Source organism: Vitis vinifera, chromosome 11, assembly GCF_030704535.1.
Source record: "Vitis vinifera cultivar Pinot Noir 40024 chromosome 11, ASM3070453v1".
In the NCBI taxonomy this organism is placed as follows: Eukaryota; Viridiplantae; Streptophyta; class Magnoliopsida; order Vitales; family Vitaceae; genus Vitis; species Vitis vinifera.
This window is the reverse complement of record NC_081815.1, coordinates 7,063,044-7,089,769: the sequence shown is the minus strand read 5'-3', so window position 1 is coordinate 7,089,769 and position 26,726 is coordinate 7,063,044. Positions and strand designations below refer to the sequence as shown.

At 34.9% G+C, this 26,726-nt stretch overlaps 1 protein-coding gene across 8 annotated transcripts; it reads left to right on the top strand.

Moving 5' to 3' along the window:
* Positions 1 to 4,266: 4,266 nt before the first annotated feature.
* LOC104880698 (uncharacterized) lies at positions 4,267 to 26,284 on the top strand. Of its 8 annotated transcripts, XM_010658263.3 has the most exons (5): positions 10,813 to 12,599; positions 13,168 to 13,227; positions 19,668 to 19,791; positions 25,001 to 25,166; positions 25,392 to 26,284. In XM_010658263.3, exons 3-5 carry the CDS (start codon positions 19,676 to 19,678, stop codon positions 26,178 to 26,180), a joined length of 1,071 nt encoding a protein of 356 aa, XP_010656565.1. In that variant the 5' UTR covers positions 10,813 to 12,599; positions 13,168 to 13,227; positions 19,668 to 19,675; the 3' UTR covers positions 26,181 to 26,284. The 8 variants fall into 8 exon arrangements, 7 of the variants coding, with proteins under 7 accessions (XP_010656568.1, XP_010656563.1, XP_059596713.1 ...); XM_010658266.3 differs by lacking the exons at positions 10,813 to 12,599; positions 13,168 to 13,227 and adding an exon at positions 4,267 to 7,233; XM_010658261.3 differs by lacking the exons at positions 10,813 to 12,599; positions 13,168 to 13,227 and adding an exon at positions 4,267 to 7,556.
* Positions 26,285 to 26,726: the final 442 nt, after the last annotated feature.

The following is a 26,726-nucleotide window of genomic DNA, read 5'->3' as shown; positions in this document are numbered from 1 at the left end:
AACGGGTTGTAAAAACATCGCATGTCAAAGGTTCAAGATATCTTATAATAGAAGGAGAATAAAAACCTACATAAATCCCAAGTCTTCATTGGGGACCCATTTTGGTGCATTGTGTAGGTGTAATTGGTACATATACTGCACAACCAAAAATTTGTAAGTGATAGATCTTTGGTTGTTTTCCAAGCACAAGTTGTGAAGGGGAGTATTCATGGTAAGTTGTAGGTCGAATACGAACTAAACCTGCAACATGCATAATAGCATGTCCCCAAGCGGAAGTAGGTAATTTGGTTTTCATTAATAAAGGTCGAGTTATTAATTGGAGACATTTGATTAAGGATTTTGCTAAACCATTTTAGGTATGAGTATAAGCAACAAGATGCTCAATATTTATCCCTACTGACATGCAATAGCCAATGAATATTTGAAAAGTAAATTCGTCAGCATTATCAAGATGTATTGTCTTAATTGGATAATCTGAAAATTGTACTCGTAATCTGATTATTTGTGCAATAAGTCTAGCAAAGGCAACGTTACGTGTAGAAAGGAGACAAACATGTGACCACCTAGTAGAAGCATCTATTAAGATCATAAAATAACGGAATGGTCCACATGGTGGATGGATATGCCCACATATGTCCCCATGTATTCTTTCTAAAAATACTGATGACTCATATATGACTTTAGTAAAAGATGGTCTGACTATCAATTTACCTTATGAGCAGGCAACACATGAGTATTCATTGGGCAAAAGAATCTTTTGGTTCTTTAGTGGATGCCCATGTGAGTGTTCAATTATTTGACGCATCATTGAAGACCCTGGGTGACCTAGTTTGTCTTGCCAAATGACAAAAACTTTTGGGTCATTGAACTTCTGGTTTACGACAACATATGATTCAATAGGCTTTAAAGTTGTATGATACAACCCAGAGGAGAAAGCTGAGAGTTTTTCCATTATAAGCTTCTGGTAAGATATAATGGAAGTAATGGAAAGATATTCTACATTACCTTCATTCATAGTTTCAATATGATATCCATTTTTGCGGATATATTTAAAACTGATCAAATTTCTCCTGGATTTGCTAGAATATAAAGCATCATTTATGTGGAATCTAGTTCCATTTGGTAGCGTTATATTTGCTCTTCCAGAGCCTTCAACTAAGTTTGTAGTACTAGATATGATACTTACATTAGCTTTTATTAATGTCAATTCGAGGAAATATCTTTTATCTCGAAGAATTGTGTATGTGGTTGCACAATTTGCGAGACATACATCATCTTCATTCATCTTGAGACCAAATAACACATGGATATTATATATAACTAATATTAAAAAAAAACAAGGCATAATGTAAATAACAAAAGAAAATCAAATGTAAATATAAGATATAATACTATATTATTTGATATGTAAAGTAACATTAATCAATGTTAATCTTCTCATCATTTATTAAATGGTCTATTTTTTCACTGGGACCTCCAAAGAAATTAATGTCATAGTAGGTTAGGTCCAATCCATCATTATCAGTAAAGTTCATCTCTATCTCTTTTCCTTTTTCTTTTATTGATGTTTGGTAAAGGTTGACCAAATGTTTGGACATACGATAGGTACGCGACCAATGCCCTTTCATGCCACATCTATAACAATTATTCTCATGGTTCTTAGGAGGTTTATCTTGTAAACACTTCCCATTTTCTTGTTTTGCCTCAGTATTATTCTACTTCTGGTGGTGCAATGAGACTTTCCTTTTCTGAGAATTTGATGAATTATTACTATAAAGAACCATGGTATCGGGGATTTCTTCCACGACCATGACCACGTCATTGTCATCATCAAAAGCTCATTATTTTGTTCAGTAACAAGAAGACATGATATTAATTCACAATATTTTGTAAATCTACACTCTCGATATTGCTGTTGTAGGAGCACATTCGAGGCATAAAACATAGTAAAAGTTTTCTCTAACATGTTTTCTTCTGTGATTTTTTCTTCACATAGTTTTAATTGAAAGCCGATTTTGAAAAGTGCGGAGTTATATTCACTAATAATTTTAAAATCCTACAACCTCAAGTGCATCCAATCATATCGAGCTTTTGGAAGAATCACAAATTTCTAGTGGTCATATCTTTCCTCCAAATTACTCCATAGAGTAAAAAGGTCATTTACCGTAAGATACTTATTTTTAAAACCTTCATGGAGGTGATGGTGAAGGAAAATAAGTGTTTTTACATGGTCTTCCAAGAATGCTTGATTTCCTTTTTTGATCGTAGCTCCAAGATTCATTGCATCAAGATGTATTTTAACATCAAGGATCCAAGATGGATAGTTCTTTCCCAAAATGTCAAGTGCCACAAATTCGATTTTGTGAGATTCAACATTGTCAAATAACTTCAAATATATGACAAAACAATATTATTAGAATTATGTATAATAAATTGATAGCATTGGTATAACTTTGATTATAAACAAAATCAAATAATTTGTTTATAACTTTTAACAATATGTAACAAAACAAATCAACAATAATATAAATATGTAAAATTTTATTCTATATAAATAACTTCAAGTTTAAGATATGAGAATTACCTTTAGAGCAATTTGTGCTGATAACGTGTTGTAAAACAATGATAAATGGAACACAAATAAAGTAGTAGAGATAAATTGTATATTATTTTGATAATAATATATGATAGAGAAGAAGAAATCACAAAAGAGAATTAAGAAAGTTGAGAGAATGAAAGACAGAGATAATGAGAGAAAGAAATTTTTTTCTTGCTTAAGAAATGCATATTACAGGGGATAAAAAACTTTTTTATAGGCTTTCCAAATTACTTCCATTAATATTCTAATTAATGGATATTAATGGAACTCATAAATAACATTAATGGAAGTCATAAATAATATTCAATTAATATTTATTATAATTAATATAATGACATTCATTACTTCAGTTATAACATATTATTATTATTATTATTTTTATCCGATTACATGATATTAGGATAACCTTGAAATATCCCATGGATTATAAATTTATTATTTTCACAAATTTATAAAAATTTGTATTTTCATAAATTTAAATTTTTTATTACAAAAGTAAAATTGCATTTTCAAAAATAAAAGTAAAAAATATTTATTATTTAATATATACAAAATGTTTTTATATATTTACCAACATGTTATCATATATTTTTTATTTATAAACTTTAAATATTTTAATTATGGATATTATTAAAAAATGCATAACAATTACTTATTAAATGATAAATTATAAAACAATTTCTAATTAATACAAACATGATAAAGATTTTATAAATTTTTAATAACAAAATATTGGAAATGCAATATAATTTTTATTTTAAACAAATATTAGACACTAAATTATAAATGTTGTTAGTTACATTTTTTTTTATACAAATTTAATATGGGCAGGTATGACATATCTATTAGATGTAATATGAGCACGTTTAGTAAAATAAATGTATATTTTATTATAAATAATAAATTTGATTTATTTGATAATTTTTATTAAATAATTTCCAAAATAACCTAAAAATGAAATGAGGGCAATATTGCTTCTTGTTATTTATTTATTTTTAAAATTTTATACTTATAGGATTCCTTTAATTTTGATTCCTGAAAATTTTGAGAAAAAATATTAGAGAAATGAAAAAAAAATGTAAAAGAAAAAAAAAAGAGCAAGAAAATAAAAAAAATAGATTTAAAATTAATAAATTATTTTTATATGTTAATTCACTTTGTTTAAAGTTAAATATTTAGATAATTAATAAAATTTTAATTAATTTTAATTTAATTTTCTTTTATACTTTTATGTCAAAAGAAAATACCATATTTTTCCTTAATATTTTTTCTTCCTTTTTAAACATTTACTTTATTCACGGTAAAAAAAAGTAACTCATTTTTACTCTAAAATTTTCATTTTTTTTAGTCTAAAATTTTCATTTCCCTGTGTCCAAATCTTTCTTTATTTTGCAAAATAGAAATGATTTTCTCATATTTAATTTTACCTTAAAAATGTGCAAAAAGTTAAATATAATTAAAAAAATTATATATATTTAAATTATTTAATATTTTTAGTAGAGTTATAAATAAATAAAATGAAGTAAAAAATTAAATTACTGAATTAAGTTTCAGGATATAAAAATCATTTATTAATTAAACTTACTTTTTATTTTTCTGCATTTTCCTACTAATTCATGGAAACCAAACATGGCAAAAATAGTGAGCCACAAGGGAGAGTAATTATTAAGCATCCAGCAACTTTGTCCATTCGGACAGTAAGAGTGGTTAGTGAAACAGCATTTTGATTATAGTATCCCACCCGTTAGGTATCAAAGATTCAAAAGCATTGAAATGGAAAAGAATTTGGAACTGTTGGTATGAAGGAAGAGAATGGATATCTATAAAAATGATGGGATGATTTTCAATAATTATATTCCTCGTCATATTTTAGAAAATGATGTTGAAAACCTGTAGTTGTGATTCACAGAGATCATATATTGATTGGATGAAATCTGCAATGGTGGGAGGCGCATTGGGTTGGCAAGTGCATCAAAGGCGCAACAGGGCGCTCTTGTTGAGCGGGGCGATTCTTTTCTTCTTCATCTTCGTCCTACGCCTCCACCTCACCATCCCGTACTTCCCCTCCTCCCTATCCGACGGCGTTTCTTCTCCTTCTTCTTCCTTCAACCGCGACTCATCATGCGTCTCCTTCCTCAACGACGTCGCTTGGGACCCCCATAACAGCAGCAGCTACTATTGGGCTCGGTCCCCTCAAGTGGTCGCCTGCCAGTTCCAGCGCCTCGCCCGCGCTAATGCTTCCGATTTATTGAGTGGGTCGTGGGTCGTGGTCGCCGGGGACTCCCAGGCGCGGCTGTTTGTGGTGTCGCTCCTTGGTTTGGTTTTAGATTCGGAGGAGATGGAGGCTATTAGAGGCGATTTGTTTAAGCGGCACAGTGATTATCGGCACGTTGTGGGTGAAATCGGATTGAAATTGGATTTTGTTTGGGCCCCTTATGAGGCGAATTTAACTGGGTTGGTGATGGAATTCAAGCGGAACCTCAATTACCCGGATGTTTTGGTGATGGGTTCGGGGCTGTGGCACATGCTTCATCTCACCAACTCCTCCGATTATGGGGTTTGGTTGACGTCACTGAGGAATGAATTGGTTGGTTCGGGGTTTTCCGCTCACTTGTTTTGGCTAGGGATGCCAAGGCTAATAAACTCGATGCTGAATACAGAAGAGAAGAGGGTGAAGATGAGTGATGCTGTGGTGGCTGCTTATGATAGAGAGATTTACCAAAGTAAGCTCTTGCGCCAATTCGGTGGAGGCCCCCTTTTATTGCTTGATGTTGAGTCACTGAGTCGAAAATGCGGGGTCTCTTGTACTGTAGATGGAATGCATTATGATGGGGTTGTTTATGAAGCTGCTGTCCATGTTATGCTAAATACATTGCGTATCTGATCTCATCACAAGCTTTGAAGGTATATAAGGCCAGCTTTGTTGGGATGCTTCTTTGGGTCTGCATTTGTAGGAGAGAGTTTATTCTTTGATTTGGATTTTTGTTGTTCCAATGTGAATTTTAAGGGAAGTGAGTTGAAAGTTCTCTGGAACCATTTGAATAATTCAGGAAATGGGTGAGTGCTTAGGATGTAAGTTTAGCTTGCATTCTAGAATCTTGAGTGTTCTGTTTGCTTGGTTCATTTGATGGTTTGATGGATGCAATTTGAGCTGTTTAATCCAGATCAAGATGCTAAGTATGTACTGATTGATGCTGAAGGATCAATTTTCTTTTGTGGCTCTGATGGTTTCTGTTTTGTTGTGGCTTCTATCAGTTTGTGGCTTCTATTTTGTGTTAGGAAGCTGATGGTGAATCTTGTTAAGTTAGTGTATTTAAATATCCAAATTGAGGTTGCATTCAAACAATGATGAGTGTGAAGGGGCTTCTAAATCAGGTTTTTTCATTCTAATTTGATACTTCTGGAAATAGCTCAGGCTCCAACAGGGTTGGTTGCTAATGAAATTTCAAATTTTTCCAAATCCTTCTATATATAGTAGCTTCCTTTGGAGCTTTTGTTCTTGGATGGTGATTGTCGCTGGGAAAGTTCTCTTGGCAGGGAAGGTTTATGAAGGGTGTTCTTCCTGAATGGATTTATGGCAACAGAGTAATGGCATAGCCGTGGGCTTTGTGATACTCAACATAGATCTTTCTTCCACATGTCTTAGCCAGTGTTTTGGTGGATGTAGCACTGTTTCTGTTGATTTCCCTTGGGAAGCTTGAATAACAGCAATTGTGCATAGTGACCTATCAAAAAAAAAACAGAGATTGTGCATAGTGGGATCTTGTAAAAAAGTGAGAAACCTACAATGAATCTGGATTTCAACTTAAAATGATTTTATATACCCTCAGGTAATCAGGAACATAAATTTGCTGAGAAATTTAATTGAAACTTGACTATGTGGCTTTATTGCTACATGCCTGATTTCAGACATGAAAAGGCCTTGTGGGTCTTTGACAAAAGGAATCTTTTTTTGTAGACTTCCATGATCATATATTCAAAGTTAAAGGCTTGTGGGTTCAGATGACCTTCTTCTACAGTTTCTGATGTTTTTAAAGACGTGCTTTCCAATAAACATACCTGAAGTTGCTTGGAGGAGAACATCAGCATGGTTAAGATTTAAGTTATTGTGGATACAGAAGCCACTCTTGGAATTCTTAGTTGTTCCAGACCCACCCTAGTTTCTTCCTTTTTTCTTCTTGAGAAAGGTTTAATGCTATCAGAATATGTGGTTGCTCACAGTTCAGCTTAGTGATGCTCTTGTGGATCCAGTAGTTCCTCTTCCTTGGCTATCTATGCTTCATGCTGTTCATGATAATAGCTCAGTATGCAATGAAGTGGATTTTTGCAGAAGTGGATTTTCATTTGTGGTGGAATTTACCCCAGTATGCAATGAAGTCATAAATGTGGCTAGTGAAATAAGTGTGGACTCTGGTTCCGAACTTCACAAGGACAATGCTGTTGTCCTTGTCAATGGCATAGAATAGACGTGAGTTGACTCTCAAGATCTGAAGCTTTCTTCTAATTTGATAGGGTAGTATTTTCAGAAGTCTGGATCCCGAATGGGACAATTCTGTTTATAAGGACAAGAGCTTTGCCACATTAATTTCTAAAATGATTGAGGGAGCTTCTTCCTTGCAGTGGATGGAAACAAGGTAGAGACTAAACTGTTTGATGACTTATTGCCAGTAGAGTTGAATTTTGATGCTTGTGCTGCCAACTTTGTGCCCAAGGAATTCAAAGCCCGAAGTAATTCGAAGTCCTCTACTCAATGTGAATATCAAAACCAAAATCCATGGTTTGGGGGGATTTACTCTAATTTTAGTGAGTATGTAATCCCCCTATCTTATTAGAGATGGGTAGAAAGATGGAAAAACAGTCTGCTTACATGATTACATTGAGGAAAAAAGGTTCAAGTCCATTGATATCAAGGAGGATATGATCCAATTTTTTTATTTCTCAAGAACCAGGAAATAAAGTATGATCAGATCTTTACCACAAATTTCTTGCATTTATAATTGCTTTTATCAGTAAGACCTCAACTATGCACATATTATTCTTTTTGTTTTTTGTTTTTTTTTTTCCTGAATTATAATATTTCTTGAGAGACTGAGCTTGGTTTTATAACAATTTATGTTAGTTTGGTTTGAATGCCACTGTGTAAGAATATCCCCTTAAAAAATTACTTAAAGACCTCATTTCATAATATTTGAATTGCCAATCTTAATGTTATTAAGCCTAGTTTGTGCTTTAGATGGTAACCTTACTCTATCCAGTCAAGATTCATAACTAGATATATATCTTAAACCAAAATGCAGCATGCTTATACCTATGATTGGATGCTTTAAACCCAGTCTGATATTTTTCTAATCGATAATTGGTTCCTTATCTTCTATTTTGAACAAACTTTTGTGATATATTTGTAATGTCTCTCTCTAACTCAGATGCTTCTGCTATGTGTATAATTTATATGCCATTGAAAAGATTCTTTATATTTCCAGTTAGTGCTTTGACATGTCATTCTTGTGAAAAAACAACAGCACCTATTGCTGGTTCTATATCAACAAATGAGTGTAAAAACATGACACACTCTTTTTGAAAATTTTTAGTACTAGAAAACGTAGCTTCTGCTTTAGATTATTTGTTATTTTGAACAAGATTTTCTGGTATTATATTATATGATCTAGTCTGTGCTTCTATGCTCTATATGAGTTTATATTGTTACAGAACAAATAATATATTCTTTCTCAGGGTTATGTTATGGACTTAAGGCATCTCATAACAATGGAGTCCTCATACATTAAATCCTCATATTCTTTAGTATTGGTATCTAAAAGGATTCTGTTAAGTATTTGGATTTCCTTTTAGGAAAATTTGGAAAGGATGGGCCAAAGCAAGACAATATGTCAACCTGTAATCAACTTTGGTCTGCCATCTTCTTGTTGATTGTAATTTATCATCAACTGTGAGGGGAATTTTAAAACATAATCATGATTAGGAAAAAAATGCTGCAATCTTAAATATTGGGGATGTAGGTGTGTATCTTTGTTATCTTGATATAAGGTTTTCTTATAGGTGTTTGCTTTTTTCAAAATCAAATTACAAAAGAACAAATTTAAGTTTTCCAATTCATGTATGTGGAGATTGTTATTTGATTCCCAAAGTTGTAGGACTCAAATATCCCCAAGTGCAGGGTGTCAGACTGCAAGTATAAGACTTGATGAGCCAGGTATGATCCTTAAGGAGCAGGGCCCCATAGACAGGTTGGAAATGAGGGGATTAAGAGGTCAACATGAGGGGTTCATGATGGACTTTGTTGTGGGGTTGTGCAGTGAATTTGTAGAAAAATAATGAGGATTGCCAAACTGAATTAATTAAAACTGATTTCAGGTACAAATACTAGGAATTGGGAACATCCCTTTATGGGACTCCCATGCAAATGAATAATGTACCCAAATTAAAACACATCTGGGGCACTAATAAGTGGTTTCAGCTGGAGGATTTTTCCTTGAAATGCTTTGATGCATTTTCACAACACTGGGTTCAGATGATTAACCTAACTCCTAGCACTAGAGAACCACCTATTTTCTACCAACTACCAGCCTCAGAATTACATGATCAAGATGGAAAAATATCAGGTGAAGGTGTCTAAACCTTAAGCAGCTGTCATATCCATTACTAGTTGAGAGAAAATAGAGAGCAAAACAATAATAAATACATGGTAATCCATTTGAACTACACTGCACCAAATCGATGAGTAAAACATGTACAAATCCATAGGAGTTCAGCCCAAAAGGGTCCCTCTCCTAGTTAATGAAAATAGCTAACAGAAAGAAACATTGGAGTCTCCATTAATGTAACTGTTGAAACTTGAAATTAGTGAAGAAGACAAGCTTACTAAAAATTGAATCAAGATAAAGACTTGAAGTACTGTAGCATTAACATACAAAATTGTGCTGAAAGATTAAACTTAATGGTGCAATAGAAGAAAACAGTGATCTGAAAGCAAAGATGGTTGAAACATTGGCCAGAGGCTATCTCGTCTTTTACTCCATTCAAAATGGGCTTTTATACCTTCTTAAGTTAAGCCTTAAGTTGCCTTCCACATGGAGACATTGAGCTATAAAGGAATGAGAATTGCATGAGAATGCTTCAAAAGGCATTGAAAAGCCTAACTGGGGAGGAATTCTTGGTGTTCTTTACCCCACCTCCACCCCGACTCAACCCATTGCTAGCCCCTAGCAATGCTGGTGCAAAGAAAAATGAGGAGACACCCAAAGGTTCACTAAACTAAAGGGGATGAATTGATGGTCATGTATCAGATACAAGCAATCTTGTCCAGACTAGGTCATACCATTGGCCTTAGACAAAATCATCAAGATAAGAGTCCATGCTCCTAGTTACTTCTCAAAACCCATTTCTTATCTTTCTACAAAAAGAGTTCTCAGTTTTTCTTTAGGTGTTTCATTGGAATAATACTCGAGAATAAGTCTCTTTGCCTTTTCGACCTTGACTGTCAACAGCTTGAAACTCTTAAGGGTTTAATTTACATAGAGCAAATCTTGGATATACCTCAAATATTTGTTCCTTTTTTTTTTCTACATTCTGTTTGAGTGCACTGTTTTTTATCTTGGCTTTATAACTGGTCGTGTTGCTAAGGGTATAAGTGGAAACCAAAAAATCAATAGAAACAATCCAACCCAACCAAAACAGAACATACCGGATTAGGTTTCAACAACCATGAAGCACAGTTCAGTTAGTGGGTTATGAAAATCAACTTGCTCAGTTTGATGTTTTATTTCCTTTTTTTCTAATTGATAGACTTGAATTGAATAGATACTCCAAATTTTGTATTTTTTATGATTCATAATTGTTTGTATTCAGTATTATGTATATGGTGTGGACTCTATTAAAGTAGTTCATTGTTATTAGGCTATTACCCAAAGTGATTTATATTCTAGGCTTGAATGAGTTTCAAACGTCATTTAAAATCTAAAAGTTAACTTGTCTCAAAAAAAACCTAGTGTAAAAGAACATGAAAGCAATCTTGTCTCAAAAAAAACCTAGTGTAAAAGAATTAAATTTCTACATCTTGGCTTCAATAAATATATAAAAGTTAACTTTGCATCTTGCTCAAAATTTTTTGAAACCATGAGATTTTTGCAACATATTCCCAATTTATTTCTTGGAATATTTTTTTGTCTATTTTCAAAAACATGAAAACAATCTTGTCTCAAAAAAAAGACAAAAAAAAAAAATGAAAACAATCTTTATTTTCAAAACCAGCTACAGCTGACATGTTTTAAGCTTGGTAACCTCATTTTTTAGTGAAGTTTCGGTTGTGATAGCATCTGTTTTCAAGTTCTGAGGTTGTGGAATGTAGGATGCATGTCTGTGATCAATACTATGAGATGCATAGGGCTAAATAGTTCAAGTTTTACTGCTCGATTAATGGACCTGAAAAGGTTCTAGCCCAACTAACATGAGGTATACTCGCTTAAATGCGACCTGCTTACTTCTTAAGTGACTGTCCAACTTGGTCAGAATCATGTCTACTTTGAATTATTTTTTATGGCTTACTCAACTAGATCTAATATAATGCCAAAATCTAATGAAACAAATAATAAAAATGGAAAAAGAAAATGAACTAACTGATTACCTAATAGACTGGAAGTTAAAAAGTAGATAAAGTTAACTAGGACTTAAAAGTAAGTTGTATTAATGCCACTACTATGGAAAATGAAGTTCGACGCAAAAAAATTAGACCTAAAAACTTCTCAATCAAACTTCCTAAAAGTATCTGTAGAATAAACACAAAATGAATGGTAAGTTGTATTCAGAAAAAAGGAAAAAAAAAAAAAAAAAAGTTGTTGAAATAGCAATGAAACTGATTATTACTAAAAGGTAAAGGAAAGACACATCTAAGAAATAAACCACAGGATCACTGAGCTTTGAACGACATCCAAGTTGCCAGGAGTTAGCAAATAAAAAGGATAAAATGCTAGGTAAACTTCACTTTTGAATTAATTAAGGAGTCGTAATTGTTGATTGTTGGAGGCAGCCTTCAATATGCATTAGAGGGCCCTATTATAGTGTTGGTGGAAAGGTGGTTATACTACGTGCCTACTTGCTCATAGGACTCAATGAAGTTGACTGTACATACTCCCTTGTTTTGTGTTGAAACTCCTTGTTTCAAGCTTTCACTTTTTCATGTCCTTGATCTAAGGTAGTTGGCATCTATCTTAATCCGGTTTTATTACTTGGAGTTCAGAAATGTGTTCCCTTAATGTTAAATCATTTGTCAAGGTTGTTTGAATTAGACAAGTGGAGATTAAAAGCCAATACATGTATAAGGCTAGGCATTCTCAATGGGTTCATCTTGATGGGTAGTAATTTCAATGTGGCCAATATTTAGGATTGTTCCCTTAGGTGGTTGTTAAAATGTCAATAGTTGAGGTAAGTAAAAGTTATGAGCTAGTAAGTTTCCTATTTTGTTTTGAGTGCCTTTATGATTGGTTGCAAGTTTGTCATATTTATTGTCTAATATCTTGATTTACTAATGTCTTTAACTAATTTGATCCGGTGGTGCTTCATCCTTGTTTATAGTGTAATACCGGAACCAAAGTTAGGAGTACTCTTTCATTTGAAGTTCAGTATAATAATCTAAGTCTACTAGGTAATAATTTAGTTGGGCCTTTCAAGTGTTAATTTGGTTATGGATCTTTAGGTTTAAGCTTAAGTTATTTTTTGGCCTTTTCTAATTCCCATTCAATTTTTGGACTTAGTTATTAAGTCATATTCGGCCTTGTACTTTTATTGAAAACTTTTGTAAGTGGAAGGCACATGGGTCTTTTCAACCAAGTCGAATCCTTAAATTGACTTAAGGCATCCATCTCATTTTATATGAAGGCTCTACTTCTTAAGAGTATACAGAGAGAACGAGGTGTTTTAGATCTTCCAAATCTAGGAAATTCAAGGGGTTCATCGGTGTTTCCATCCTGATTTTCATCATAGTCTTCAGGTAGGCTCTTCATTTAGAGATTTACTTTCCCATTTTTCTCCTTTTTACCCCAAATCACACAAGTAAATATATTTTCAACCCTAAGTTGATTCCCTAAGCTTTTCTAGCTAAAGATCTATTAGTTAATTGTAGAGTTAGAAAATGACCTTTAAGACTATAGTTTAATTAGAACCCTCGATCTATTTGTTTTGGTTGATTTGGAGTTTTGGAGACAATACCTAATTTTAAATTGTTACTCATGTTTCAAAAGGAAAAAAAAAATTAAAAAATTAAAAAGCCAAAAATGTGACTTCTTGGCCTTAAGAAGCAATTTTTTAACTAATTGTTAATAGGTTGATTTATCCACATGAAGGACCGATCTATTAGTTGCCCTTCCTAATCCATCAGGCATATTGAGACACATGACTAGTCAATCGAGCTTGTTTTTCTCTGCCTAGTTTAACATCTAGCATTTTAACTTTAGACTTGAATAGAGTATTGTCTTTGTTCCAACATAAAATAGATTTCATATATAGAGTTGTAGAGTTCAAGAGTAAATTGTAAATGATTTTTTATTTATTCTTGATAGGAGTTGACTCAGCTAGTGGAACGCTTTAGTCTTAGCTTTCCTCTTTTGTTCCATTGTCAGGTAAAGGATCACATTATGATGTGCTATTTATAAAATTATTTGTTTTACCACTATATGTGTATTTGTGTTATTTTCCAAAAATGGAGCATTTGTATGTTTCCTAATCTATCACAAGCATATTTAACCATCTATTGAATTATTGAATTAGGAGCATTATATTTGATGGCTAGTGCATACATCGCCTTCTTATTAAGACTATATTTATCACGGTATGATGCACTTGCATTAGTGCATACATCATATTATGATTTCTTATGAGGCTATTTAAGTTCATTTTTCAGTTGACACCTTTCCCCTCTTTAAATAATTTTGACCAAATACTCTATTATTTACATATCAATTCATAAATGACATGATCACATCCTATATATTTCTATACTTGCATTGATCCATGAGGGTAGTTTTGAGCCATGTTAGGTGTTTTGACCTCTTATAGTTATTGATGGATATTATGATTCTATTTAGTACCTATTGTTTATTTGTTATTTTTCCATTGAAGAACATTTTGATAGTTTTTCTTGTTGGGTTTTAAACCTCATAAGTGAGATTACAATAATGCTCCTGGACCTACTTAAACTAGGTTCCAGATGTCATGTCCCACCTATTAGTTAAACTATGATTTAACTCAAGTTTGAGCTCCTATATGGTGGTGACATTTGGCCTAGGAGGACTACCTTGAGTTTCCTTTTTGTACTAAATTATTTGCTTTCCTTTTTGTTTACTTTTATCATATCTCCCAGTCCATGTAGTTTTTAATGGTTGTCAATTTATGGTCAAAGAAATTTATGCTTTTAGATATCTTTTTACTATTTGTATAGGAGTACAACTATATATCACTATCACATAGCTAGAGAGCGTTTCTAGTGAATAAAGTATGTTGGTTTATGCATGCATGCTTGGTTGATTCTATTGAAAGTGTGCTCAATCCTTTTACTATTTGTATAGGAGTACTACTATATATCACTATCACATAGCTAGAGAGCTTTTCTAGTGAATAAAGTATGTTGGTTTATGCATGCATGCTTGGTTGATTCTATTGAAAGTGTGCTCAATGGGTGATTGTATGATGAAAACATTGAGTCCCCAAGCGAAAGGACTACATTTATACAATTATACCTGACAAGATTTGGGGGTTGTTTTTCCTCTGGGATTTACAGTCATGGGTACTGGTGAAAATAGTATAGTGTGTGTTGAGAAGTCGATCTACCTACTCAAAGCATTGTTAACGTGTGTCTTCGATAAGCACCAACACTCCTCATTTTCTACTTCTCACTCTCTTTCCTAACTGTCTTCTACAACTACTGACCAACTTGAGTCGAGTTACAGGGAGACTCTACACCCAACTATTACTTCGCCATCACTTCTCATTCAAGGCTTTTCCAAGCAGTTGGGAAATAGTGATAATAGTAAACGGGGTGTTTGTTCATGGTCTCAACTAGCTCAAACTTGGCACTATAGTAATTAATCAAATCAGGAATTGAGACTCCCTTAAATGCTGAAAGCAGCAAGACTGAGACATCTCAACCTCTCTTCACCTTGACTCTTGGTTTAGCTATTCATGGTGAAAATGGAAAGAACAGAATGAATTTATATAGTAGAAAGCTTGATGGAACTACCCTATCTACTACTTGACTCTTTGTTGACTTGTTGTTCCTTTGTCCCCAGGTATCCTATTTATAGGATTTTTGGCAGCTCAAGTTGATAACAAAATGAGGTGGGTTTCCTAAGTTTTCTGGCTGTTATTCCTTGGCCACCAACTCTTGTTTGTCCTTTTCCTCATTAATAGTCGGCCACACTGCTTCCTTGTTTGTAGAGTTGTAGGGGTGTCATCTGTTATATTGTTGTTGAAGGTGTCAGAAAGAATGTGCTTGTTTCTAAGAATCAAAGCTAGGATGATTTAATAAGGAATGACCTTCAACATCTTCGCACGGGGTGACTAGCAAGCTTGTTGGAAAGCAGAACTAGTAGGTTCTGGTCTAATTGCTCTGGGGGTGACTGTTGATACCTTTGCCAGGGGGTCTTGTGAAATAAATGAGACAGGAGGGGGGTGGGGTAGCGAAGTGACTTTTCTTCAGTTTTGCACATTCATTCATTCCGTTTTTTGTCCCATTTTTTCCTGCACAGCTTGCATAAACATGTCAATGCACCTTTAAACAACGATGGTTTAAGGTTAACCAATTTTGCAATTTACAGCAAATAGGCAAGATAAATTAAGATTTTCCCACACCAATCAGTGCACCTAGTGAGGAACACTAGAAAATGATGAAGAGAATTCTAAGATACTTAAAAGTACTCTGTATCTTGAACTTCATATGCAGCCTGTAGCTCAGTCACAAAAACCTTGTTGTATTTTCTAATGCAGATTGGGCAAGTGATGCAAATGATTACTACTTAATTACAAGTTATTGTATTTGGCCTTTGCATGCCTTGTATATTTCCTGTGTACTTGGATTGTGGTCCACTGGCAATATATTCTTTTTTCTTGCTTGCCTATTGAAAAATAAATAAATAAATACAAGTTATTATATATGCATAGGTCCAAAATTAATTTTATGGTGCTCAAAGAAACAAAAGGTAGTATCTCGTTCCTGTAATAAAGGAGAGTATAGAAGTTTGGCCTATGTTGCAGTCTTCTCTCATGGATTCTAGCATTGTGCAAAGAATTGGGTATCAATTTAACCCATGCTCTTATATTATATTGTGATTATATGAGAGCCATTTCTTTTAACAACAAATCCATTTCCACTTGCATGAAGAGAGCACATAGAAATAGATTTTCGTTTTCTTCATGATAAAGTAATGCAAAAGAGTTGGGATATGTGGATCATTCCATCTAAAGGGACAGATAACCCCAATTCGGTCTTGTCTATCTCACATTCCTAGTTACTTCCTTTCTTTGTATAGGCTTCCACTAGCAATGACGACAAAGATTAAGAAAATGCAAAGGGATTTTCTCTGGTCAGGGGTTAAGGAAGGAAAGAGCAAGAACATTTATGCAAGCCTAAGTTGCAAAAGAGTATAGGCATAGGGAAGATTTCCTTGTGAAATAAAGTTCTACTAGGAAAATGACTTTGGAGGTACCCTAGGGAGAGTGATGCTCTTTGGCACAAAGCAATATTGAGTATCTATGGTATTCATTCCAATTGTTGGGATGCCAATATTGTATTTTCATGGTCACAATTATGCCCTTGGAAGGTCGTTGCATAGGATTTCCAAGTTTTCTCATGTCATACCCAGTTTGTGGTGGGGTTTGAGGTAAGGATTTGCTTTTAGGAAGACTTTGTGTGAGGTAATCAATCTCTTTGCTCTCAATTTCCAAATCTTTTAGAGTTGTGACAGTTAGAAATGCTCTAATTTCATCCATTCGTAGCTCCTTTCTTCCTTTTTCATGGAAGCTTAACTTTCACCATAACCTCACCACTATGGAGATAAAAGTCTTAGAAAGACTCATGTTCTTTGTTTTTTTTTTTCATATATCTCTAAGATCGTTGTCCCTGGTTTGAGAGCTTGATCTTTATCTTCTTTAGGCATATTCTCTATAAAATCGTTCCTCTCTGCCCTATACAATTTATCAGCTCTTGTTCCTTTCTCTCTCGCAAAACTCATTTAACAATCTGAAGCGCTATCTATGGTTAAGGCTTTTGTGTGACTAGTGGCCAACAAGAAGTTCAATACTAACGACATGCTATAGGTGAGAAGACTTCTCAAAGCTCTTAGCCTTGACTATTGCGTGATGTGTATGAGGAGTAGTGAATGGATTGATCATCTCCTTTTATATTGTTCGACAACTTTGCTGCATTGACATAGATTATTTAGCCTAGCCAAGCTTGATTGGGTCCCTCCTAGGAGCATTTCTGACATGATGACCATTTCCTTCTAAGTTTTTAAGAGTACAAATTAGAAGCATAAGTCTTTGGAAAATTGCATGCCTCACATCGATCTGGATAAAGGAATTGAAGGAAACGATATGAGACTTAATATGCTTTTATTTCTCTTTCTAGGCTTGAACTACTCTTGCTTTCAAGGGCACTCCTCTCACTGCTATTCAACTCAATTGGACTTTGGTGTGTAACTAAAGGGTTGAGAGAGCTAATCTTGGAGCAAAGATTCTGTCTTTTTTGTCGATGTGTTGTTCCCTAAATAAAGTAGGACCATGTTTCCTTTGTATGGTGTTGGGGGTATATAGGTAATAGCGTATTGATCTATTCTTTTGATCGGAGTTTGTATATCTGTGAAGGATTTCTCATCCTTCTCATGTATTTCAAATGACTATTCAATGAATTTCTGTAAGAGGAAAAAAAAAAAGTATCTGATAAATGTCTTTCCAATGTATAGCTTCAATTTGTTTGGAAGCAGGCTTACTAGGGACAAGTCCCAATGTGCTTGAGAGAGGGTAACTAGAATATTCTTTATCTATTATCTTCCTCCTTTGGATCTCCATCCTCCAACTTTGTGGCTATTGTAAAATTCGATTCTTCATGTTCTGATAAGGTTCATCGAGGATTTACAACTAAATCTCAGATAATTAATCTTGTCATTGTAATTTACATTTTGTTGTTATCATTATTATCATATATTGACCTAAAATATATATAATAAAGATTAGACCCCTAGAAAGGTTAATCTGGGCTTTTTTTTCCCTCCATCTTTGAGTGGTCTTTCTTTTCCTTTGCATATACATGCATACATCCATATATATGTGTGTGTGTGTGTGTGTGTGTGTGTGTGTATAAAGCATATGTTTTTGAAATATACTGAATTTCGTACCATATGTGTATTGCTTAAGTGTTAATCAACGATTGCCAACATAACAATACGTGTCAATTTTGTTGGCATTATTAAACAATTTAAAATATTCAGTTGTCAAAATAGGAAATGACAATAAAAGTTAACCTTTTATTGCTTTTATGTACTACCATAAACTAATGAGGTCTTTATGAACATATTTGAGAAAAAAAATCACAGAAATGATATTTCTATATAAAAGGACAAAGGTCAATTCACTTTATCCATATCAATTTCTTTGGCCATTTTAGGGTTAAGTATTTCTTTCTGAGATCCTTGTATACATCCAGCATCGTGAGACAAAGACTCATCAAAGAACAAAAAGGTTTTATTTACAGGTGCCTTTCTCTATCTTTCTTTCTGTATTCTCTTTCTTTTTGGTCTAGAAAGTTTTTGAAAGTATATTTTCTTTTTTATTTGTTAGCGATTTCTTGTGACATTGCTAATGAAGTATTGGTTCTTTGGATGCACTTTTCATACTTCTTGTGTTCTTGGGGTTAATGCCTCCTTCCCCACCCCCCTGGTTCCCATTGTTAAGCATTAATAAATTCCGACCTGCCCATCAACAAAGTAAATTTTGTTTCCTTCTTGCCTTCAAAGATCTAGGGAACAATTCTAACATATGTTGTGTTACCTTTTAGGATCAAACTAAAATTAATAGTTCTATAATTTAGGGTCGAGTTTTGTGGCTTGATTAGATCAGGAAAAGGTGGAAATTCTTGGAAAGAAAAAAGAAACCCCCTGGTTCTCATTGTTAACCATTAATAAATTCCAACTTGCCCATCGACAAAGTAAATTTTGTTTCCTTCTTGGCTTCAAAGATCAAAAGGACAATTCTCACATATGTTGAGTTACCTTTCAGGATCAAAGTAAAATTAATAGTTCTATAATTTAGGGTTGTGCTTTTTGGCTTGATTAGATCAAGAAAGGGTGGAAATTATTGGAAAGAAAAAGAAACCCCCTGGTTCCCATTGTTAAGCATTAATAAATTCCAACCTGCCCGTCAACAAAGTAAATTTTGTTTCCTTCTTGGCTTCAAAGATCTAAAGGACAATTCTCACATATGTTGTGTTACATTTTAGGATCAAAGTAAAATTAATAGTTCTATAATTTAGAGTTGTGCTTTGTGGCTTGATTAGATCAAGAAAATGTGGAAATTCTTGGAAAGAAAAAGGAAAAAAAAAATTGGATCCAAAGAATTGCTTATCCTTTTGATTTTCTATTAAAAAAAAAAGAGATAGAGAAGGTTGAGGATATTCATATCAATCACAGGTGAAGATTTGTATTATAAGTTAACAAGGGAGGTAATTTCATTTGAGACAGGACAAAGGCAGATGGGAGAGGATAATAAAACAGTAATGAGACATCCTCCATCCAATAGAGCACACTCAAGCACACATGTGCATGCTACACATGCCATGCACTCACACACACTGCACACAACCTAAAATTTTCCTTTACTATTTGCGTGCTACTTGTATCACCAAGTCCTCAATCAAAATATTTAATTAACACCTAAGTTTGAGTTTTCCTTTTTTTTTTAGTTGAAAGATTTACCAAGAAAATAATAAGTGTGTTTGGCCTTTCTTAAACAATAAATTTATGTTATTGTTGATTATTGATTGTCTTGTGATTCTTTTTAATTTTATTGGCAGTTCAAATCATGAAGAGGAAGCAGCTAACCATTACCGACTTACACTTTGATGTGCTAAAACTTATAATTGTTTTGGTGGCTAATTCATCAAATGGGGCAGCAGATCTAGCTCGAACAATATCTGTGTAAGATTTTACTTGAAAAGGCTTGTTGTAACTTCGAATGCAGAGAGTAACATAGTGCAAACTTGAAGAAAATATTCTTCTTTTTTCTGTGTCAAAACTGAATACAAAGTGACCTATATATATACAAGTGGGATTCCTATCTCTAAGGAAACAATAACTAATTAGGAGAGATTCTCTCATCCATAAAAATAGAAAATATCCTAACACAATCCCTCTAATCTTGGCACTTAATTACAAATCATAATCCCATATTTCCACACTCCCCCTCAAGTTGGGTAGTAGATGTCTAGCATTCCCAACTTGCTTTTCATGTTTTCGTAGGTGGCCCTTGGAAGTGCCTTTGTCAGAATGTCTGCTGTTTGATGACTTGAAGGAATATACATAAGTCTGATTGTTCCCCCTTCAAGTTTCTCCTTGATGAAGTGACGGTCTATCTCCACATGCTTGGTTCTGTCGTGTTGAACTGGATTCTTTGCAATACTTATGGTAGCCTTGTTATCACACAAAACTGTCATAGTGGAGTTTGATATAATTCCAAGTTCCTTGAGTATTCTTTGGAGCCACATTCCTTCACATATCCCATGAGTCATTGCCCTTAATTCTGCCTCTGCACTGTTTCTCGCCACTACGGACTGCTTCTTGCTTCTCCAAGTCACTAAGTTTCCTCACACATAGGAACAATACCCAGTAGTTGACCTCCGATCTATCAAGGACCCTGCCCAATCAGCATCTGTGAATACCTCAACTTCCCTACTTGAGGTTTTCTTGAAGTAGAGTCCTTTACCTGGGCTCTTTTTAAGGTATTGTAAAATTCTGTATACGGCTTTCATGTGTCTTTCAGTGGGATTGTTCATGTAGCGGCTTACCATGCTCACAGCGAAACCAATATCGGGCCTTGTGTGAGTTAATTAGATCAACTTTTCTACTAACCTCTGGTACCTGTCTCTGTCAGTTGGATGACTGTCATTATCTTTATCAATCTTACCAATAGGATCCATAGGCGTGTCCATTGGCCTACAACCTAGCATCCCAGTCTCCTGAAGTAGATCAAGGACATACTTCCTTTGCGTGACCACAATTCCCTCCTTAGTTCTGCCAACTTCCATGCCAAGAAAGTATCTGAGTTGTCCAAGATCTTTGATTTCAAATTCTCTTGCTAGCAGCTTCTTGAGATTCCCTATCCCTTCTTCATCGTCTCCGGTAATTATAATCTCATCAATATAGACAATGAACAGAGTCATTTCACCTTCCTTAGAGTGTTTCATAAATAGTGTGTGATCTGCTTGACATTGGATGAACCTATGTTTTTTCACAACTCTAGTCAGTCGATCAAACCAGGCCCTAGGTGACTGTTTTAGACTGTATAGGGACTTTCTCAGTTTACACACTTTTCCTGAATTTTTTGGAGTTTCCATACTAGGTGGAATCTTCATGTAGACTTCCTCTTCTAGTTCTCCGTTGAGAAATGCATTTTTGACATCAAGTTGGTGCAGATTCCAGTCCAAATTTACTGCAACTGACAATAACACTTTGATGGAGTTGAGCTTTGCTACTGGTGCAGATGTTTCTTCATAATCAATGCCATAGGATTGAGTAAATCCTTTAGCTACTAGTCGAGCCTTGAACCTGTTTATACTTCCATCCGGATTGTGCTTCACGGTAAATATCCACTTGCATCCAACAGGCCTCTTACCCTCTGGTAATTATGAGATTTCCCATGTCCCATTTTTCTCCAAGGCTTGTATTTCTTCCTGAACAGCAGTCTTCCATTCAGGTTGTTGAAGTGTTTCTTGGGTGTTGGATGGGATACGATCATCTTCAAGAGAAGTGATGAACGCTTGGAAATTCTGTGAAAGCTTTCCATAGGACACATGATTACTGATTGGATGCTGAGTGCAGGATCTTACACATTTCCTTAAAGCAATGGGTTGATCAAGATCATCAAGGTCATTACTAGAATCTAGATCATAAATTGTGTTACCTGGTTGTGAGTTTGGGTTGCTTGGATCCTGGTCCAATTCTTGGTTCTGCTTAGGTGAAGTGTTGTCCTCGGGCTCCTTTTGAGGAGGTTTCTTGGGCTTTTCCTTTAAATTTTTTCTAGAATAAACTATTACCTCTTTACTGCCTTGTGTAGTTGACTCAGGTGTGACAGAAGGGACATCCAAGGAATTGTTTTCGGGGACGGAAAGAGTACTATATGTTTGAGGAGGTAGTGATGAACTCAAAGGAGAAGTAGTGCTGATTTCAGTTTCATCTGTGGACCAGTTCTCCCCCTAAATTGCAGTTTTGGGGTAGAAGGGTTTATTTTCGAAGAAAGTGACATCCATGGAAGTGTAGAATTTCTTGGTTGTTGGAGAGTAGCACTTGTATCCTTTTTGGTTTGGTGAATACCCGAGAAAGATGCATTTAGTGGCTATTGGATCAAGTTTACTACGTTGGGACTTATGGATGTGAACGAAAGAAGTACAACCAAAGACTTTGACTAGGATAGACGAGATTATTCAAGTGGATGAATATGCAGCGAGGAGGATTTGACACGAGGTTTTAAATTGAAGAATCCTAGAAGGCATTCGGTTGATCAAGTAGGTTGTTGTGAGTACAGCTTCACCTCATAATTGTTTAGGCACGTTTGAAGCTATCATGAGGGATCGTGCAACCTCCATCAAATGTCTATTTTTCCTTTCTGCAACTCCATTTTGCTGTGGAGTATCAATGCACGAGCTTTGATGTATGATGCCATTCTCCAAAAGATATGACCCAAGAATGTTGTGATAGTATTCTCGAGCATTATCTGTCCGAAGGACTTGAATTTTTTCCTGAAATTGCGTCTGAACCATGTTGTTGAAGTTTTCAAATATTTCTCTCACTTCTGATTTCTTCTTCATAAGGAATACCCAAGTCACTCGAGTGTGGTCATCAACAAAGGTGACAAACCATCTAGAACTTGTAATGTTGTTGATTCTAGAGGCCCCCCAAACATCACTGTGAATTAAGGAAAAAGGATGAGATGGTTTGTATGGTTGAATGGAATAGGAGTTGCGAGTATGTTTGGACAATTGACATATTTCGCATTGAAAATTTTTGGAATTTTTTATTGAATAATGATGGATATAGTTTTTCAAGATAGGAAAAATTTGGGTGACCTAATCGGTAGTGCCATAACATAACAACACTATCCGTCTTGGAACTAGGGTTGGAAACTACACAAGCAGTCTTCATTGGTAGCCTTCGAATTTCCTCAGCTCTCAGAAGGTAAAGTCCAACACGCACCTTAGCATTGCCAATCCTCTTCCCAAAGTTCAAGGCCTGAAATTCACACATGTGAGGAAGGAATTTAGAAACACAATTAAGATCCTGTGTTAGTCTACTTATGGACAATAGGTTGCAATCCAATTTCGGAACATAGAGCACGGAGTGAAGAGTAATATCCTTGGAAATAATAACTGAACCTGTGCCAAATACCCTAGAAAGGGTTCCATCGGCAATTCGAACAGAGGAATTGTTATGGCAAGGAGTATATTCATGAAAAACCATGAGATTCCCAATCATGTGATCTGAAGCTCCTGAGTCCACTATCCATGTAGTGTGATTTTCCTGTCTAACATTTAGGGCATGGGAAAAAATACCTTTCTGGGCTACAGATGCGGAACCAATAGTTGTTCCAGTTGATTGAAGAGTCTGTTGGAACATTTTCTGTAGTGCCTCCAATTGCTCTTTGCTAAACGGACCAGGATTTGAGATAGTGCCAGATGTGTCTTCTTCGGCTGCAACGGTGTAACCCCGGCTTTCTCTGTTTTGCTGTGGCCGAGAAGGTTTCCAATCAGCAGGTTTACCGTGTAGATGCCAGCAAGTCTCTTTCGTGTGTCCAGGTTTTCTACAACGGTCGCACCATGGACGATTCTTCTTCGTTTGGTGGTTGTTGTTGTTGGATTGGGTTCCTCGTGTAACTAGGGCTGAGTTCTCAAGATTTTTGGAGGAATTTTGGGTTCCCAACATCACTTTTTGTCTGCTTTCCTCTCTGCGAATTTCAGAAAAAAACTTCCCTAACACTAGGTAATGGCTTAATACTTAGAACTCTTCCACGTACCTCATCTAAATTCTTATTAAGGCCAAGTAAAAATTTGTAGATGCGTTCCTTTTCAATGACCTTCTTGTATAGGAGTCCATTTTCGGGACACTTCCAAACCAATTCTTCATAAATATCGAGTTGTTGCCAATACCGTGTAAGGATATTAAAATATTCGGTAACAGTTGAATCTCCTTGTCAAAGATCTTGGAGAATACTCTTGATTTCGAAAATCGCCGAGGTATTATCGATGTTGGAGTAGGTCTCTCTAGCTGCATCCCATATCTCCTTTGCTGTGCCATAATACATGAAGTTTTCTCCTATGTCATTGGTCATAGAGTTAATTAACCAAGACATCACCATACTATTTTCCAACTTCCAGGTTCGGTATCCTGGATCATCTTCCTTCGGCTGAACAATGGCTCCTGTAAGGTATTCTTCCTTACCTTTCCCACAGATGAAGATCCGAACAGACTGAGCCCATTGAATAAAATTCTGCCCATTGAGTTTATGACCTGTTATGGGAAGAATGATGCCGTCTGTAGTGCTGGCACTGCCGGAGTGAACTGCTTCAGGTCTGGACGTCACCTCCGAGTTTGATCCTTCCGTTCTGCTCTCCATGGAAAAAGATGATTTTTTTTTAATTTTTTTTTTGTACGTGGTTCAGATCTGAATGCTCTAATACCATGAAGAAAATATTCTTCTTTTTTCTGTGTCAAAACTGAATACAAAGTGACCTATATATATACAAGTGGGATTCCTATCTCTAAGGAAACAATAACTAATTATGAGAGATTCTCTCATCCATAAAAATAGAAAATATCCTAACACAATCCCTCTAATCTTGGCAATTAATTACAAATCATAATCCCATATTTCCACACTGATCCGCAAAACTCCTTGAAATTTTCAGAATATTCAAAAGCACTGTTTTGGAACCTGAGTCAAATATATCCTTGGATTTGGGCAGAGTTTGGTTAGGTTAGGTTATTTTGTTATTGGATATGTTCTATGATTGACGCCGGAGTAGACCAACTTGATGAGTTTCACTGTGATTACAGCATGCACTTTAAACATTTTAAGTTATTATGAATTGTTCCGTAATTTCAATGAAGAGAGATTTTAGTAACCTTCTCATTGCAGTTCTAGAGTGTTTATGGAATTTGCGGGCGATAGGGATATCTTACGAGTGGTGGTGTTTGATAATCTGAAACTATCAAGGAGATTTCAGTCTCTCCAGAATGTAAAAGGATTGATATATAGTTGTGCACATGCTGGAAATATTTCTGCTCAGTATTTGCTTGCAAAGGTAAGGGTTTCTGGCACCAATTAATTTCTTGTTTACTGTTACATGGTTGGAATTTGGAAGCAATGGCCTACCTCGTTTAATTGATTGTCATTCTCTAATGATATAATCAACATATTGCTTGTTAAACATCTCTCTCTTTCTTCACTTTTCATTTGTTCCTTCTTATTTGTTTATCAACCTTAGTATAATAACATCTAGATCTTCTTCATTTTTTTCTTTGAGCAGACATTACTGTTGGCCACTTCCAAGCTGTTGATCAGGGAAAAGGAATATGCTTGGTTACAAGCTACTTCTACCTGTTTATGTGCTGAGTGTCGAGCATATAGCAGATGGGTTGCTGAAGAATATACTTCAGCATCTTCATCTATGGTTCCTTTCTTGCATAGTCGGGTTCTTCGCCCAGTTTCACGTCCAAGTCTACCTCACTTTATACTTGTGAGGTTGTTCCTGGAACGATGCAGCCATGATGACCTTCTCAAAATGCGTCTCTACTTGAATCACTATTTTGAGTACTTTCTTGGATCAGGGGGAGCTGGCTTTCTCGTGCTCTTCAATTGTATCAAGAAAATGTGTATATACGGTGATGCTGCACGATGTTTTGAAAGGATGGCAAAGGATTCCATAGAAATGAAAGTTAAAGCTGAAAGCAGTGCCAAATTATCAGACAAAGGAGCAAAAGGTATAATCGCGGTCCATAGTCGGATGATAGACTGGAGTCATCAATGTAGTGCCAGGCAGAGAGAGATGGAAGATATGTTAAGAGGAAGGAGAGAATATGATGGTGAGCCTCTTGATTTTGATAAGATATTTGCTACCTTAACTAAGGAGTTTGAAACAACTACTGCTGTTAAGGAAGAGTGCCCAAATGACATATGGTACAAATCACCACATGTGGTAGCTATAATCTTTGGCAGACTTGAGGCAATGTTCACAGAAAATAGCAGGGTAGCATTTGAAAATGTAGAAACCAACCGGGGTTTTGCAATTTCGTTGTTTGATCAATTATTCCCTTGAAAATATGTACCCTTTGTAGGATTTGAAACATGTTTTGAAACTGTCAAAAGTGATCAACTAGTTTCTTGCTTTTGTTATATAGATGATCATGTGATGTTCTTTACTCTTTCCTAGTAGGTTTAACTCAAAAGCTTGTTCTAATATTTGATACTTAAGATTCTCAGAGCATGGAAGAATCCATGGAGATGTGCGTTGGGAGTTGAGTTTGTGAGGTAATTTTTTAGAAATTTAGAGTGTTTTTAGTAGTGATTTTAAAAGTGTCTCTAACCTTTCTAACATCTAAAATTTTTTATTTTTCATATATTAAAAAGACTAAAAACACTTCTTAAAATCATATCTAAACACATTATTACTGGATGATTTTTTACAATATAGTCACCCTTATTTTTAATGAAATTTGTGTCTAATGATGGTCACCACTTTTCAAGTATCATGTTTTATGGGATTGAATTGGTTGATCATAAGCAAAATATAAGTTGCAACCGATTATGTATCACCAATGTGTTTTATGGGATTGAATTGTTTTATCGAAAATCTCAGTTAGCA

Coding starts and splice junctions, on each gene's coding strand:
- LOC104880698 (XM_010658266.3), top strand. CDS start 19,676: ATGAAGAGGAAGCAGCTAACCATTACCGACTTACACTTTGATGTGCTA. Junction 19,792..25,000: donor CTAGCTCGAACAATATCTGT/GTAAGATTTTAC, acceptor TTCTCATTGCAG/TTCTAGAGTGTTTATGGAAT. Junction 25,167..25,391: donor CTCAGTATTTGCTTGCAAAG/GTAAGGGTTTCT, acceptor TTCTTTGAGCAG/ACATTACTGTTGGCCACTTC.